At 45.5% G+C, this 15,594-nt stretch overlaps 1 protein-coding gene across 1 annotated transcript in view; it reads left to right on the top strand.

Moving 5' to 3' along the window:
* Cers4 (ceramide synthase 4) overlaps positions 1–15,594 on the top strand; it is a 36,005-nt gene that overhangs the window by 13,486 nt on the left and 6,925 nt on the right. Inside the window, exons 2-6 of the mRNA XM_021169920.2 lie at positions 11,336–11,509; positions 12,621–12,738; positions 13,977–14,095; positions 14,374–14,431; positions 15,254–15,304. Of these exons, the coding sequence (XP_021025579.1) occupies positions 11,337–11,509; positions 12,621–12,738; positions 13,977–14,095; positions 14,374–14,431; positions 15,254–15,304 (519 nt within the window). The 5' untranslated portion in view covers position 11,336. The remainder of the gene's footprint in view (positions 1–11,335; positions 11,510–12,620; positions 12,739–13,976; positions 14,096–14,373; positions 14,432–15,253; positions 15,305–15,594) is intronic.

Below are 15,594 nucleotides of genomic sequence, written 5' to 3'. Positions count from 1 at the left end.
ATATTGGATATTAGTCCCTTATCTGATTTAGGATAGGTAAAGATCCTTTCCCAATCTGTTGGTGTTTTTTTGTCTTATTGATGGTGTCTTTTGCCTTGCAGAAGCTTTGCAGTTTCATGAGGTCCCACTTGTCAATTCTCGATCTTACAGCACAAGCCATTGCTGTTCTATTCGAGAATTTTTCCCCTGTGCCCATATCTTCAAGGCTTTTCCCCACTTTCTCCTCTATAAGTTTCAGTGTCTCTGGTTTTATGTGAAGTTCCTTGATCCACTTAGACTTGACCTTAGTACAAGGAGATAGGAATGGATCGATTCGCATTCTTCTACATGTTAACAACCAGTTGTGCCAGCACCATTTGTTGAAAATGCTGTCTTTCTTCCACTGGATGTTTTTAGCTCCCTTGTCGAAGATCAAGTGACCGTAGGTGTGTGGGTTCATTTCTGGGTCTTCAATTCTATTCCATTGGTCTATTTGTCTGTCACTATACCAGTACCACGCAGTTTTTATCACAATTGCTCTGTAGTAAAGCTTTAGATCAGCATGGTGATTCCACCAGAGGTTCTTTTATCCTTGAGAAGAGTTTTTGCTATCCTAGGTTTTTTGTTATTCCAGATGAATTTGCAGATTGCACTTTCTAATTCGTTGAAGAATTGAGTTGGAATTTTGATGGGGATTGCATTGAATCTGTAGATTGCTTTTGGCAAGATAGCCATTTTTACAATGTTGATCCTGCCAATCCATGAGCATGGGAGATCTTTCCATCTTCTGAGATCTTCTATAATTTCTTTCTTCAGAGACTTGAAGTTTTTTTTTTTTTTTTTTTTTTTTTTTTTTGGTTTTTCGAGACAGGGTTTCTCTGTGTAGCCCTGGCTGTCCTGGCACTCACTTTGTAGACCAGGTTGGCCTCGAACTCAGAAATCCGCCTGCCTCTGAAGTTTTTATTATACAGATCTTTCACTTCCTTAGTTAGAGTCACGCCAAGATATTTTATATTATTTGTGACTATTGAGAAGGGTGTTGTTTCCCTAATTTCTTTCTCAGCCTGTTTATTCTTTGTGTAGAGAAAGGCCATTGATTTGTTTGAGTTAATTTTATATCCAGCTACTTCACCGAAGCTGTTTATCAGGCTTAGGAGTTCTCTGGTGGAATTTTTAGGGTCACTTATATATACTATCATATCATCTGCAAAAAGTGATATTTTTGACTTCATCTTTTCCAATTTGTATCCCTTTGATCTCCTTTTGTTGTCGAATTGCTCTGGCTAGGATTTCAAGTACAATGTTGAATAGGTATGGAGAAAGTGGACAGCCTTGTCTAGTCCCTGATTTTAGAGGGATTGCTTCAAGCTTCTGACCATTTACTTTGATGTTGGCTACTGGTTTGCTGTAGATTGCTTTTATCATGTTTAGGTATGGGCCTTGAATTCCTGATCTTTCCAAGACTTTTATCATGAATGGGTGTTGGATCTTGTCAAATGCTTTTTCCGAATCTAACGAGATGACCATGTGGTTTTTGTCTTTGAGTTTGTTTATATACTGGATTACGTTGATGGATTTCCGTATATTGAACCATCCCTGCATCCCTGGGATGAAACCTACTTGATCAGGATGGATGATTTTTTTGATGTGTTCTTGGATTCAGTTAGCGAGAACTTTATTGAAGATTTTTGCATCAATATTCATAAGGGATATTGGTCTGAAGTTTCTTTCTTTCTTTCTTTCTCTCTCTCTTTCTCTCTTCTTTCTCTCTTCTTTCTGTCTCTCTCTCTCTCTCTATCTTCTTCCTTCCTTCCTTCCTTCCTGACACATTTCTGATTCTCCTGCCTCTACCTCCCACATTCTGGATAACAAGGTTTTCAGTTCTTCAGCTGGCTGTATTTAGCACTGGGGATGGAACCTAGCATTTTATGTGTGCTGGGCCAGTGTTGTACCAACTAAGCCACATCCCCTTGATTTTTTTCCTTCATCCTCTAGTATTCTAAACCTATGTGCATGTGTGAGAGACCTTTTTGACATTATCCTAAGTTATTCAGACTCTGTACATGTTTGGCTCTTTGAAAATTTTTGTTGTGTTATGTATGGGTGCAAGAAGTATGTTACAGTCCTTTCTCTCGTAGAACTTTTCAGAGTCAGCCTTTCTCTTTCCATCATGTGAGTTCTAGGGGTTGAACTCAGGGCATCAGGCTTGGCAGCAATCACCGTTACCTGAAGAGCTATCTCGATGGCCCCCTATATATCCTTACATACTGGTAAAAGAATGTAAAACGTAACATGGATCTTCCTTTCCTGTCCCCTGCCCCTTCCCCTCTTTCTCTTCCTCTTTTTCTTCCTATTTTTCCCTTTTTAGAAGACAGGGTTTTGTTGTGTATCCTGTAACTCATCATGAGTTTCCTGCTTCTGCCTCCTGAGTGCTGGAGTACAGGCATTTGCAACTTCATTTAGCTCATTTCTGGATCTAGTCACTGTCTAGAACAGTTCTGTTTAGTACCATGTTGTGTGATGATGGAAACCTTTTATATCAGCATTGGCAAGCATAGTGAATGCTACCTATATGCGGCAGTGGAGTATGTATATATACATATATAACTGGTAAGACTGAGGGACTATGCATGTAGGGTCTGTGAGTGTGTGTTCATGCACATACATGCATGTGGAGGTCAGGGGTCAGCTTCAAGTGGATTCCTTTATTGCTCTGCACCTTACTGTTAAGGTCAGATAAGGTCTTTCACTGACCCTGAAGCTTACCAATTTGACTAGACTGGCCAGCTGGCTAGTCCTGAGAGTCGCTTGTTTCTGTTCCCCAGTGCTAGAATTACAGATGGATGTTGTCATGCCCAGATTTTTTGTGAATTCTGGGAAGTGCGTGTGTGTGTGTGTGTGTGTGTTTACATGTTTTATTGGGGATGAAAGTTACAGCTTGGTGTATGCCTCCAGGATAAACTGGTTTAACTTTAAATAGCCACTTGCTTTTGGGAGGCTGAGATAGAAAGATTGAGAACTTGAGGCCATTGGTAGCCTCCATAATAAGTTTCAGACTAAGCAGGGCACATTGCAAGACTCTATCTTAAATTAAGATTTAGTAAATTTTTATAATTAAAAAATAAAACTTAAATAGCTTTATGAGGTCTAGAATTTCTAGGTACTGTTTTTTCCCAAAACATATGATAATAATAATAATAATAATAATAGTTATTATTATTTAGTGATGCTGGGGATATCTCCCAGGCTTTTCTGTATATTGTAAATGCTCACATTTAGCCATGCATGTAGATTACGCAAGTGTTCATAGTCCCTTACTAGTGCATTCCAGATAGGTGCTCTACTAGTGAACTCATTCTGTAATCCAGGCTGTCATGGAACTTGCTATTTTCTGTGTCAGCTTCCCTTGTGGCTCTATTTCTTGGCTCCTGCAGCCTCACCTGACTCAGTAGTCCTTTTATATTTTGCCTACAATTTACCATTACCATCTGAAAGTCTGATGCGGCTTCCTCTACCATTATCCCAGCTGAACTGTGTTGGTGGTTTTCCATTACATAGATTAGAAAGGTGGCTATTAGTGACTTCCTCCGTTTTGCTTTTGTTTTTTTAAACTTTTTGATCTGCCCACACCAGACAGCATAACCCATTTATCTCCCCTATCATCTCTACCTAGCTTTGGGTTATTTTTGTTAATTAAAACAAATAATTGTGATGACTACATGCAGAAGTTAGTCACCTTAACTATTTTAAGTGTGCAATTTGGCATTCCTAATTTATTCACATAGCTGTGCCCCCAGTTTACAGAATGTTTTTATCTTGCACAATTCAAACTATAATCATTAAACATTAACTTCCCAGTTCTCCCTCTTCCCTGTCAAGCTCTGGGAAGCTCTATTTTACGCGCGCGCGCGCGCGCGCGCGCGCACACACACACACACACACACACACACATATACATACACACACACACACACACACAGACAAACATTCATGTCTGCTCTTCACACATGCACACACATGCACATGTGCGTGTGCATGCTGAGTTCAGAAGTTGATGTCAGGCATCAGGTGTCTTTCTCAGTTGCTCTTCATCTAGTTTTTAAAGACTCATACTGAACCCAGAGCTCCCTGATAAAGCTTGACTGGCTGGCCAGCCAGCTCTAGGAATCCTGTCTGTCTCTCTGCTTCTCCATGCCTGATTTTCTTATTTGGGTTCTGGGATTCTTCCACAGTAAACACTTTACCCATTGAGCATGTCCCCAGCCCTTCTGTTCTTGAACTTGTCTGCCTAGAGACCTCTTATCATTGGAATCGTGGCAGGATTTGTCTTGTCTTCTTTCACTGTTATGTCTTCCAGGTTTATCCAAACTATATCTTTCTCCTCCTTTTACATTTTCTGTGATATCCTATAGTATGGAATCGTAGAGATTTCTTACCCCAAGTGTTGCACATCAAGACTGCTTCTGGTAAGGAGGGAGGAGGGACTCCAAAGGACATAAGAACATTTTGGGGAAGGGATAGATATGTTCATTATCATGATTGAGGCAATGACTTCATGGGCTTTGATATATGTCAAAATGAATTAGATTGTGCTAGAAGCGGTGTTGCGTGCCTGTGCTATTCCAACACTTGGAAGATAGAGGCAGAAGAATCAGGAGTCTAAGGGTAGTCTGAGTTATATAGTGAATTTGAGGTCACCTGGGCTCATTGAAGTCACAGTGAGACTTTGTCTCATTCCCTCCTCAAACAAAACAAAACAAAAAGTGTAAAGGTGTGCATGTGTATACAACCACAAACTTTAAGCACATAGTTTTCTTGTTTGTCTTTTTTTATTTTAAATTTCTTTCCCTTCCCATCCTCCCTTCCTTTTCCTTTTCCCCCTCCCTTATTCTTCCCTCTTTTGTTCTTCCTCTCTGTGACCTCTCCAGGCTCTCACTATGTAGCCTAGACTATCCTGGAACTTACCATCCTCTTGCCTTATAGCTCGAAAGTACTGGGATGACAGATTCCCCCCCGCCCCCCGCCCCCACCATATCCAGCTGTTCCCATGTGATTTGCCGGTATCCCTGCAGAAATGCTATTTGTGTGGGGACCCAGACCCAGCCATGTCCATTCCAAGCCCCATGGAAGTGTTGGTGGTGAGAGTGAAGTGGTGGGTGGTGGTTTCAGAGGTCACCATCCCTAGCTTGTGATGAGGCAGAACATCCAGACCTGTGGGGCAGAGCAGACTGCTCCCCTCATGGGGTCCAGGGCACAGGGGCAAGGTGGAGGAAGGGGAGAGCAGAGGGCAGAGAGGGGGAGAGAGAACTATGGAGGAGAGAGGAAGAAAGAGTGATGAGGAGAGCCAGAGGGAGAAAAGAGGAGAGTGGTGGAGGAGAGAGACAGTGAGAAGGGAGAGAGAGGAGAGAGGAAGGAGGAGGGATAGAAAAAGACAGGAGGAAGAGGAAGGAGAGATGAAGGAGGGAGAGTGAGGAGGAAAGGGGGAGATAGATAAGGAAATACAGAGAAAGAAATAGAAAGATAGAGATAAGGGAGATCATCTCTTCACCAGTGACCTGCTTTTTTGTTGCCACATCTGCTAAGTTTCCAGTGCTCTTAGTAGCCCATTAAGCTAAGAGTCCGTCAGTGTGTCAGGTTTTTGTGAGTCCAGAGCCATTATGATCCAGTTATATTCAGCAGCCTCCCTTACGCAATACTGATGTACCAGGGATCAAGCCCTCAACATATATGCTTTTGGGGGACATTTCTAATCCAAGTCGCCATGGGAGAAAGTTTCAAGTGATCCAGCAGTCAAAAGTCACACCACACTCATCACTTAAGGGGTGAAGGAAAGGAGCAGAGCCAACACCTGGCTGCACAGTGGCTATGTTGGATTTGGTCTGAGACTTGTGGGGGTGGTGAGAAGTGAGTTGAGTAGAGAAGGTGAAAACAAAGTCGACTTGCAGGTGCTCGAGGAATGTGTTTTGCTAAAACACTTAAAAGTTTTTGTATTTGTTTTTGTTTTTTTAATCTTCACATCTATATGTATGGGTGCTCTGCTTGCATTTATGTCTGTGCACCATGTATGTGCAGTGCCCCAGTGGCCAGGGGAGGGCACCAGATCCACTAAAACTAGACTGACAGAACAGGAGGTGCCATGTGAGTGCTGGGAATTGAACTTGGGTCCTCTGCAACAGCAGTCACTGATCTTAATGAGTGAACCTTCTAAAGCACGTCACTAAAAAACTTGAAACTCAATATATTGTGGTACTAAACAACCTTTTCCATTTCATTTTATGTTTTACATTCTGTTACTTTGTGTGTACTTGTGTGTCTGTGTGGGCAAACATGTGTCACAGAGCACATGCTGAGGTCACAGTACAACTTGAGGGGGCTAGTGCTCCTTTTCCATCATACGAGTCTCAGCAATTGCACTCAAGGCATCACATCTAGCAGCACACCCTTTACTTGTTGAGCCATCTTGCCCTCCTGTTTTAATTTTTGTTTTGAAGCAAAGTTTGATATAGCATGGACTGTCGTCAAACTCCAAAGCAATGGCGCTCTTGAACTTCTGACCCATCTGCCTCCACCTCCCAAATGTAGGGATTGCAGTTATGCACTACAACTCCTATGAAGTGCTGGGTCTGGGAACCAGAGCCTCATGCATGCTGGGTAATCACTCTACCAATTGAGCCATAGCCTGGTCCTTTATAGGCCAAGCTGCTGAGCTAGAACTTGCATTTTTCTTGCCTATGCTTTCCAAGGGCTATGACCCAGCTCCTAGCATTGACATTTAAAACAATTTTTAAAAACGTATGTGTGCATGTGTACACACATGCGGCACTCAGATGACAACTTCAGTAAGTAGTTGGCTCTCTCCTCCACCTTGAGGAAGGATGGGGACAAGTGTTCCTCCCACTCACCGAGGTCCTGGGTAAAGTACTCAGCAAGCTGCCTTACTGAGAATTGAATTGGGAGGCGGGTGATCAGGGTTCAAGTGTGGAGGGCAGAAACATGGCAACCTCTGAGGGGCTAGAGCAAGGCAGAGTCTTAGACTTAGGGCCTTCCTTGAGATCTTTGTGGGATGTATTCTGGACCTTCAGTATGTCTGGTCATCAGCACTCGCTGGTTGCCCTGGGGGAGCCAGGGCTACTTGGAAAGGACAGCTAGGAGTCCAGTGCAGGACTGGCTTTAGCAATCTGAAAACACTCCCCTCATCTTGTAGAGCCCCTGATGTGTTTAGTTCTGGGCCTCTGCCTGCAGGAATCAGGTGAGCCCAGGCAGGAATGGGCCTCCCGAGGAAATGTGTCAGTGAGGTCTTGATTGATTTACTTTCCCATAATCTTGTTTTCAGGAAGACAGAAAACAAAACAAAGCAGTCCCTGCTCCCTGCTCTGGTGGTTGATGAGGGGTACTGGTGTGATAGGATTTGGGGTGACAGCCTGTGCTCCAACAAGCCAGATTTGGCCACTTATTCCTCATATGTCAATTAGAACAGCTAAATTAACAGTGAAAAGCAGATTTACTCAGTGTGGCTACATTGTGAAGTGGGACAAAGAAATGTAGAGATTCTCCCAAATCTGTGTTTGGGGTCCTAAAGGGAGGTGAAGAGTTAAGTAGAGGCCAGAGTTACGGATGTCTAAGCCATCTCAGTCAGGGTGTGGTCCCGTCCAGTGCTGTCTGGGTTTCCTATCTTCAGTGAGGTGGTCTGACAAGTTGTTGGCACAGTGTAAACCTCATTCCTGGAGAAAGTTCCCCTCTGTTGGCCCAGGCTTTAGACTTTCTTCTCTCCCAGCTGGAGATTCCTGGGGGTTGGGGTTGAGGGTGGGGAAAATTCCAGTTTCTTGGGGCTCATTGTTTCAATACTCTGATAGCCAAAATGAGGAGCCCAAAGTGTTTGTTTAGAGTGGGTTTATCCCTGTTAGGCTGGTTACAATGGGACTTTCCGAATACCTAGGATCAAACTTAAACACACAGCAGTCCCCAACCCCCACCATAGGCAGGGCAGGGTAGGATATTTAGCTCTTTCTCCACTCCCCTCGCCTTTCTTCTCTCCCTTCCTCCCTGCCTCTCTCTTCTCTTCAGCTTAGCTGGTCCCTGTGCTGGGCCCCTCAGCACAAAGCCCTGGTCTCTCTCTCCTCGAATATGGGGATATTTTTAGTCAGTAAGAGGGATTATCAGCCGAGTTCCAGGTGGAGGGGCCTGGCTGGGAGAGGAGCCAGCTGGGCTTCAAAGAGTTGGCAAGCTGAGGGAGAAGGGAGAAACACAGGGTAGGAGGGCCTTGAGGATAATAAAGGTCGAGACCGGACATGTTGGCACAGCAACCTACACTGACTCTTTGCTTGACCTCGCTCACATTCATTGCCCTGTAGGCTGCTCTGGCCTGACCCAGCTTGAGCACAAGGCATAGAATTTAAGGGAAGGACAATGGAGGTCAGGAGGGTTTCCAGGCAGCATGAACCTGCTGAGAACTGCCTAGGAATCACCTAGAAAACTGGTGGTGATGCACCAGAAAACTGGGGAGGCAGAGGCAGGAGGATTTTGAATGCCAGGATATTCTGGGAGACCCTGACTTTGAAAACCAGGTGCTGGGGGATGTGGTGGGGGTGGCTCCCTGGTGAGTGCTTTACTAGCATCTGAGGGACCATAGGACCTATCCTGTCACTGCAGATACAATATATTCCTAGCATCTTCCAGTAAGGAGCTGGGATTGTATGGCACATCTGTAGAGTCCTTACCTAGAATCCACCAGGAGGGCTGGACCTCCCTAGGCTCCTCTTAATAAGAGGCTGGAAGGGGGGATGGTTCGGCAGTAGAGCACAGGCTTAGAATCTACCATTGTAGATCTGGGAGTGTGACTCAGTGGTAAAGACCCTTTCTAGAATCCGCCAGTGAGGGGCAAGGGTCATGTCTTAGTGGTAGAGTGCCATCATAGGACTGGGGTTGTGGCTCAAAGTAGATTGTCTGCCTAGAATCTACCAGTGAGGGGCTGGGTGTATGTCTTATTGGAGAGCATTTGCCTAGCCTGGTTCTGGGTTCCACTCTTAGAACTGGGAGTGTGGGGAGCTGAGGAGTGGAGCATGAAGAAGAAAAGCACCCACTGCCTCGTAGCACCTTTGCTATGCAAGCAAGAAGAAATGCTTCTGATTCCAGTACTGGGGATTAGAGACAGGAGGATCCTGGGTACTCACTGGGCAGTCCAGCCAGCTTGTAAACTATAGGTACAGCGAGAGACCCTGGCTCAAAAAAATAAAGTGGAAAACAATTTAGGAAGATACCTAGTGTCTACCTCTGGGCTCCACATGTACATGCAGAGCTCATGGACTTGCCCATATATGCATAAACCACTCACAACACAAAGAATCATCCAGAAGCTGCCACATACCAGTGACCCCTCAGTCTTTCTCAAACCACTTCCCTCCCCCAAATCATTACTGACACTGTTACTCACACCGCTGTAGGCATCATTTTCAACCACTTATAAGGAATGAACTATTGTGGATCTCAGTTACAGATGGGAAAACTGAGTCACAGAGAGAGCAAGGCAACTACTCCCAAGGTTACATAATTGGTAAATGACTGAGCCAGGAATTAAACCAACCAGGATGGAACCTCCTGTTCTCACCTCCACTTCATTCCCCAGTAAAGTAGGTATCTGTTGTACTCGTTTTTTCAGACTGGATATATGAGATGTGAGGAGATGGAGCTGAGTTTCAAAGGAAAAAATGGAAACTGAGGAACCCTGAAGCCCTTCATCTTACTTCCTCAAGAGTGACTGCTTAGAATCCCTGAGTCAGGAGCTGGGGGCATAGCCCAGATGTAGAATTTTGAGTTTTGTTGCTGGAAAAGGCAATATTCATATTCTCCCAGGAGCCTCAGAGGAGGCCAGCTTAGCAACGTGATTTGAGCCCAGTGAGATCCATTTAGAAGTATTGACCTATATATAGAACTGCCAGACAACTAGTTTGCAAGAGTAGCCACGGGAAGCCAACCAACCTCAGCAGCATACATTTATTTGGCCTAATTTTGAATTTTATGTTGATAGCATTTTGCGTAGACAACAGTATGTGCTAGTGTGCATGTGAAATGCTTTTGTGTTTTGAAGATGGAGGAGGGGAGAGGGTGCTGAGGATTAATTAAACTTGACCCTCCTGTGTTCTAGGCAAGTGACTACTGAGTGACACTTACAGTTCTCATTATTGAATTGTTATTTCTTTCCTGCCATGTGAATTTGATTTGTCTTTTTGATTTAGGGTCTTGTATAGCTCAGGATGGCCTCAAACTCACTATGTAGCCAAGGGTGGTGACCTTGATCCCCACAAAAAACCAAAACCAAGATCATACAAGCGTATTTCAAACCTTGGTTAAGCAATCTCATCACTGTGACAAAGCATGTATCATAAACAATTTAAGGGGGAAAAAAAGATTTATTCTGGGTTACTACTTGAGTGTCATTATATCATGGTGGGGTGGGTGTAGTGGGGTAGAACAGTTTGAGACATGGTGTCCAGGAAGCAGAAGAAAGCAATAGAAGAAGGCCTCAGGCAAGACACAGCCACAAGGACATGCCTTACCAGCTCCAAGGCTTGTCCTACTTTTTTGCTATATCCTAATACTGTGAACCCTTCAAGGATTAACCATGAAATAGGTCAGAACCTGCAGGATCTAACTGTGGAAATGGTTTCTTAGATAAACCAGAAATACCACTTACCTGGCTTTAAAAACATTATCCATTTTTATCTGTGCCTTAGTTACTGTTCTATTGCTGGGATGAAACACTATGGCCAAAACAACCTATAAAAGAGGGTATTGAATTGGAGCTCGATTACAGTTTCAGAGAGGTTAGTTCATTATCACTAAGGTGGGGAGCATGGCAGCAAGCAGGCAGAAATGGCACTGGAGCAGTAGCTGAGAGCTTACATCCTCACCTGCTGGTAATAGACAGAGAGACACTGGGCCTGGAGTGGGCTTTGCCAACTCTCAGTGACATACCTCCTCCAACAAGGTCACAGCTCCTAATTCTTAAACAGTCCACCAACTAGGGACCAGACATTCAAATATTTGAGCCTATGGAGGCATTCTCATTCAAACCACCATATTGTATATGGGTGCTCTGCCTGCTTATATGTCTGTGCACCACATTGGGTGCATTGCCTATGGGAGTCAGAGGAGGGCATTGGCTTTCTCAGGTTGGAGTTGCAGATGGTTATTAGCTGCGGTGTGGGTCCGCAAGTGCTCTAAACCACTGAACCATCTCTCCAGTATTCCCCTTGTTCTGACATTTCTTCAAGTAGTATGCTCTGAAGGTTCAGCCCTTCCTACTGTATACACCCTTTGAGTTGAGTTGAGTTATGCTTACCTGATTGTGTATCCACAGCATGTCGTTCAGCTTGAGTGAGTGGCTGTGGCAGGATACATACTGGTTACCACCCAATGTCACATGGGCAGAGCTGGAGGACCGTGATGGCCTGGTGTTCGCCCACCCTCACCACGTGCTTGCTGCCTTGCCAGTGGCTCTGGTCCTGGTGGCTGTGCGAATCGTCTTTGAGAGGTGAGTGCCATGATGTGGCCCTGCAGGGTGAATGCATGTGTGTGTATACGTGTGTGTGTGTTTGTGGTTTAGAGGTCAGAGGACATCAAGATGTCCTTTATCATTCTCTTAGTACCTCCAGATAGGTTCCCTGAGTGACCCAGAGCTAGGTTGGTGGGTTGCAAGCCCTAAATGATCCTTCCTCTCCCAACCTGCCAGAGAGATGAAGTTACCAGCAGACATGTGGCCACACCCAGGTTTTTGCATGTGTGCTGGGAATTTGAACTCACTTATTCAGTGCTTGTGTGGTAAAGACTCTTCCTGAACCGTCTGCCCAGAGCCCTCATATACTTCTTTTTTGAAGGCTTCTTCTCTGTCATCTACGATGTATGTGTGTCTTAACTCAATGCTTGATGACAATATATGGCACTGTATTATTATTACTCCCATTTTACAGAAGGAAAAATGGAGACACACAAAAATTTAGTAACATGACTAAGAATATACAGTGTGAAAGATCAGTTGGGCCTGTAGGAATTCTGGGAAGCTCAGTTCAGATAGGCCTTAAGGAAGGGGTTGACTTCCTTAAAAAGCTGATGTTCAGTCTCCATCTGTGGTCTTGGGGCACCCTCCTGTGGGCAATGTGGGTAACTGATTAACCAGGTATCTGCTGCAGGAAGGCGGGGAATCAGATTTAACAGGTAGCATGCCTAGGCCCGCCCTTGAGTAACCTGATGCAGAGCGGCGAAGACCCAGGTCACCAGGACACAGGTAGTGAGAAGACTTGATTTTGGTTGAGGATGGGTGAAGGATCCTGTGTTCCTAATGAATTGGTCTGAACATCTCTCTTCTGAAGACAAAGCTATTGTGTCTTTTCCTAGGTTTGGTCTGATGCACTATACAGGTAATCCCTTTGCCCTTGAGGGATTAAGGTTGGGAGTAGTGGCAGAAAATTCTGTCCTGCCCATGTGGGCATTTTGGCTCTGGGCTTCCAAAGCCTCTTTTCAGATAGATTTGAACTATACATACTGATGATAAGGCTTCCCCAAGCCTCAGGTCCTCTCACTTTCCTCCTGTTATAGTCACATCTGTTCATTTGCATTCTTCTGAGTTCTGTCTCTCTTACACTCAGATTTGTGGCCTTGCCCCTGAGCCGGTGGATGGGTGTGCAGGATCCAATCAGAAGAAAGATAAAGCCCAACCCGGTGCTGGAGAAACACTTCCTCAGGATGAAGCAGTATCCAGAGGAGGTGAGCCCCATATTCTCTAGACAGTTGCATGGTGATTGCCCTGGGACCCAGGCATAGAAGTGGTGTGTGTCCCTTATTAGAGGTTGGACAGGGACCTCTGACACACCCTACATTCAACTTGAACCCACAGATTCCCTGATATGTGAAGCTCTGCTCCTTTGTTCCCTGGTTTGTGAGACCCCACCTCTTCCTGCTGTGCAGAGACTAGTGGACCAGTCACATCCTTCCCGGGTTCTGTGGGGCTTGAAACCACTTCTCTCTCAGTACGAGGCTACTCTTCCTAGCCTCAAGGCTTTAAAGCCCCATCCCTCATCTATCTCTTGAAAACAAACCATGCCCCTCATCTCCCTGAGCCAAGAGTATCTGCCCGTTTAGGCTTCCTGGGTATGAAGCCCTGCCCTGCCTGTTCTCCTTGGGACTTGGGGAAACCTTACTTTCAAGGTCTCGAGGCATAAAATTGTCCTTGCGTAGCCTTTCTAGGACACAAGGCCATGTCTCTCTCTCCTGGTCTCCCTGAGACTTGAAGGTCCCATCCTTCTCAGGATTCCCAGAGTTTGAAACTGGCATTCCAGCCTTCCTGGGTCCTGAGTCCCTGTACCTCTAGGCTTCTTGGGGTTTAAGGCCCTGCTCCTTCCTCCCAGGTTTCTTGGGACATGAGGTCCTACCCCTGTGAGGCTTCCTGGCATATGAAGCCCTTAGTCTGGAACATCAACCTTATGATCACTCAACAAACAGATTACATTATGAAGAGTAGGTTTATTCCCAGTTCTGGGAAGGGACAAGATGCTTTTGATCCAGTGGAGTGTCTGGAGTGTCATAAGCAGCCCTGTGGTTTGCCTTCATTCCCATTCTTGGTGTGGCAGCCCAGTTGGCCTGGTCTGGGTCAGGTGGACGTGATGGCAGTGTGCCCTGTCTGGGTATAGAATAGCTTCTATAGAGCTGAGAGCTGAGTGCCTGCCTAGGGTAGTGTCCTACTCTGCTGCTTGTTGCAGTGCAAACACAACTGCAAGCTGGAGAAGAAAGGGTTCATTTCAACTTAAACTTTCAGGTAACAGTCCATTGCTGAGAAAGTGAAGGCAGGAAGTCAAGGCAAGAACTGAAGTAGATGTCACCTTACCCTCCTCTCTTTTCTCTGTGGGATAGATCTTAAGCTTCAGTGGGGAATCAAAGTAGGGACAAAGGGTAGGAAACCAGCATTGGGCCTGTATAATCCTTCCCCCTCATTACTCCCTTCTCAGACACAGATGGTCCTCCTGGCTTCCCAGTGTGGCCTCACGCTTCGGCAGACTCAACGCTGGTTCAGGAGACGTCGGAACCAGGATCGGCCTTCCTTATCCAAGAAATTCTGTGAAGCCTGGTAATTGTGGGGCTCAGGGGGAGGTAAGGTCTGTCTTAATGATGAGGCCCCATTCCTCCTAGCCTGTCTGGATGGTTAAACCCTGCCTCTCTTAGCCTGTCTGGGTGAGGGGGCTCCTCCATCCTAGCTTCCTCGGTACTTGAGGTCCTTCCCTTCCCAGATTCCCTGAGATGTGAGCCACACTCCCTTTCAGTCTCCCTGTCAGATGAGGCTCCACCCCTGGGTCCTGGACACTGCTCTTTTGATAGCTGCCTTACTAGCTTCCTCCCCTTCTGCAGCTGGAGGTTTGTCTTCTATCTGTGTTCCTTCGTGGGTGGCACCTCCATCCTCTACCATGTGAGTAAACCTGACAGTAGAAGTGAAGGCCTCTACCCCACAAGCATCCATAGGTGCTTAATGAAGACCTACTGTGAACCAGGAGCTGGCCATCTGCAGTGAATGAATCTGCGGGGGAGGAGTGGGAGGGCAGAGATGGAACAAGGGAGGAGAGAGGAGGGCTGAGCTGTGGTGGAGGAGAGAGCATGCTCTCCTAGTTTTTGTTTTTGTTTTCTGTTGCTGTAATAACATATTCTGACAAGAGCATCTCAAGGGAGAAAGGATTTTATATTTTATATTTTAGCTCATGGTTCCAGGTCCGGTCTGTCATAGCAGGGGAGGTAGCTTGAGGGAGTTGGTTACATCCACAATCAGAATAGACAGCAAGGAATGCATGCATGTCAGCGTCCATCTCACTCTCTTTATCATCTAGTCTAAGGCCCATCTCGTGAAATAGTGCTACCCGCATTCAGGATGGTCCTTTCCATCTCAACCCCATTAAGGAAGTCTCTCATACAGGCACACCCATAGACCAACATAATACAGACAAACCTTCACTGAGAGTATCTTTCCAAGTGATTCTTAATTGTGTCAAGTTGACAATTAAAACCAACCATCAGACTTAGCACTCAGGAGTTGAAGGCAGAGGATCATGAACTTGAGGGCAATGTGAGCTACATAGTGAAAAATGTAAAGTATAAATATAAAAATAAAGTATAAAAGCAGGGAAGAGTGGAAGTGGTACCTAGAAGGCTGTGGAAGCTTTGGTGATGGGGATTCATATCCAGAGTAGGAGGCTGACTTTTGCCTTTGTAGAGCTTGAGATTCATTGTTCCTTCATAGGAATCATGGTTGTGGACGCCATCATTGTGCTGGGAGAATTACCCACGTCAGGTGAGTGGCAGGGACTGTGGAGAAGCTCAGTTCCTGTGGTCAAGGCAAAAGAGCCAGGCTGTCTAGCTGATGAGGCCCAGCCCCAATAATTGCCTGTATGATGAGGCCCTGCCCTTCTTGCCTGCTTGGATTATGAATCTCCTCCCCTCCTACCAGCCTGTGTGATGAAGCTTGGCCTTTCATAGCCTGCCTCGGTGCTGAGGGCCCAGTGTTTCTAGTATTCTTGGTACCTGAGAATCTGACTCTCACAGCCTTTCTGAGATGTAAGGCCTCATTCCTCTTTAGTGTCC

This window comes from Mus caroli, unplaced genomic scaffold, assembly GCF_978045245.1.
Source record: "Mus caroli unplaced genomic scaffold, Mus_caroli_1 scaffold_10, whole genome shotgun sequence".
NCBI lineage: Eukaryota > Metazoa > Chordata > Mammalia > Rodentia > Muridae > Mus > Mus caroli.
Note: the sequence above shows the minus strand (reverse complement) of the source record. Positions and strands in the feature narration are given on the sequence as shown.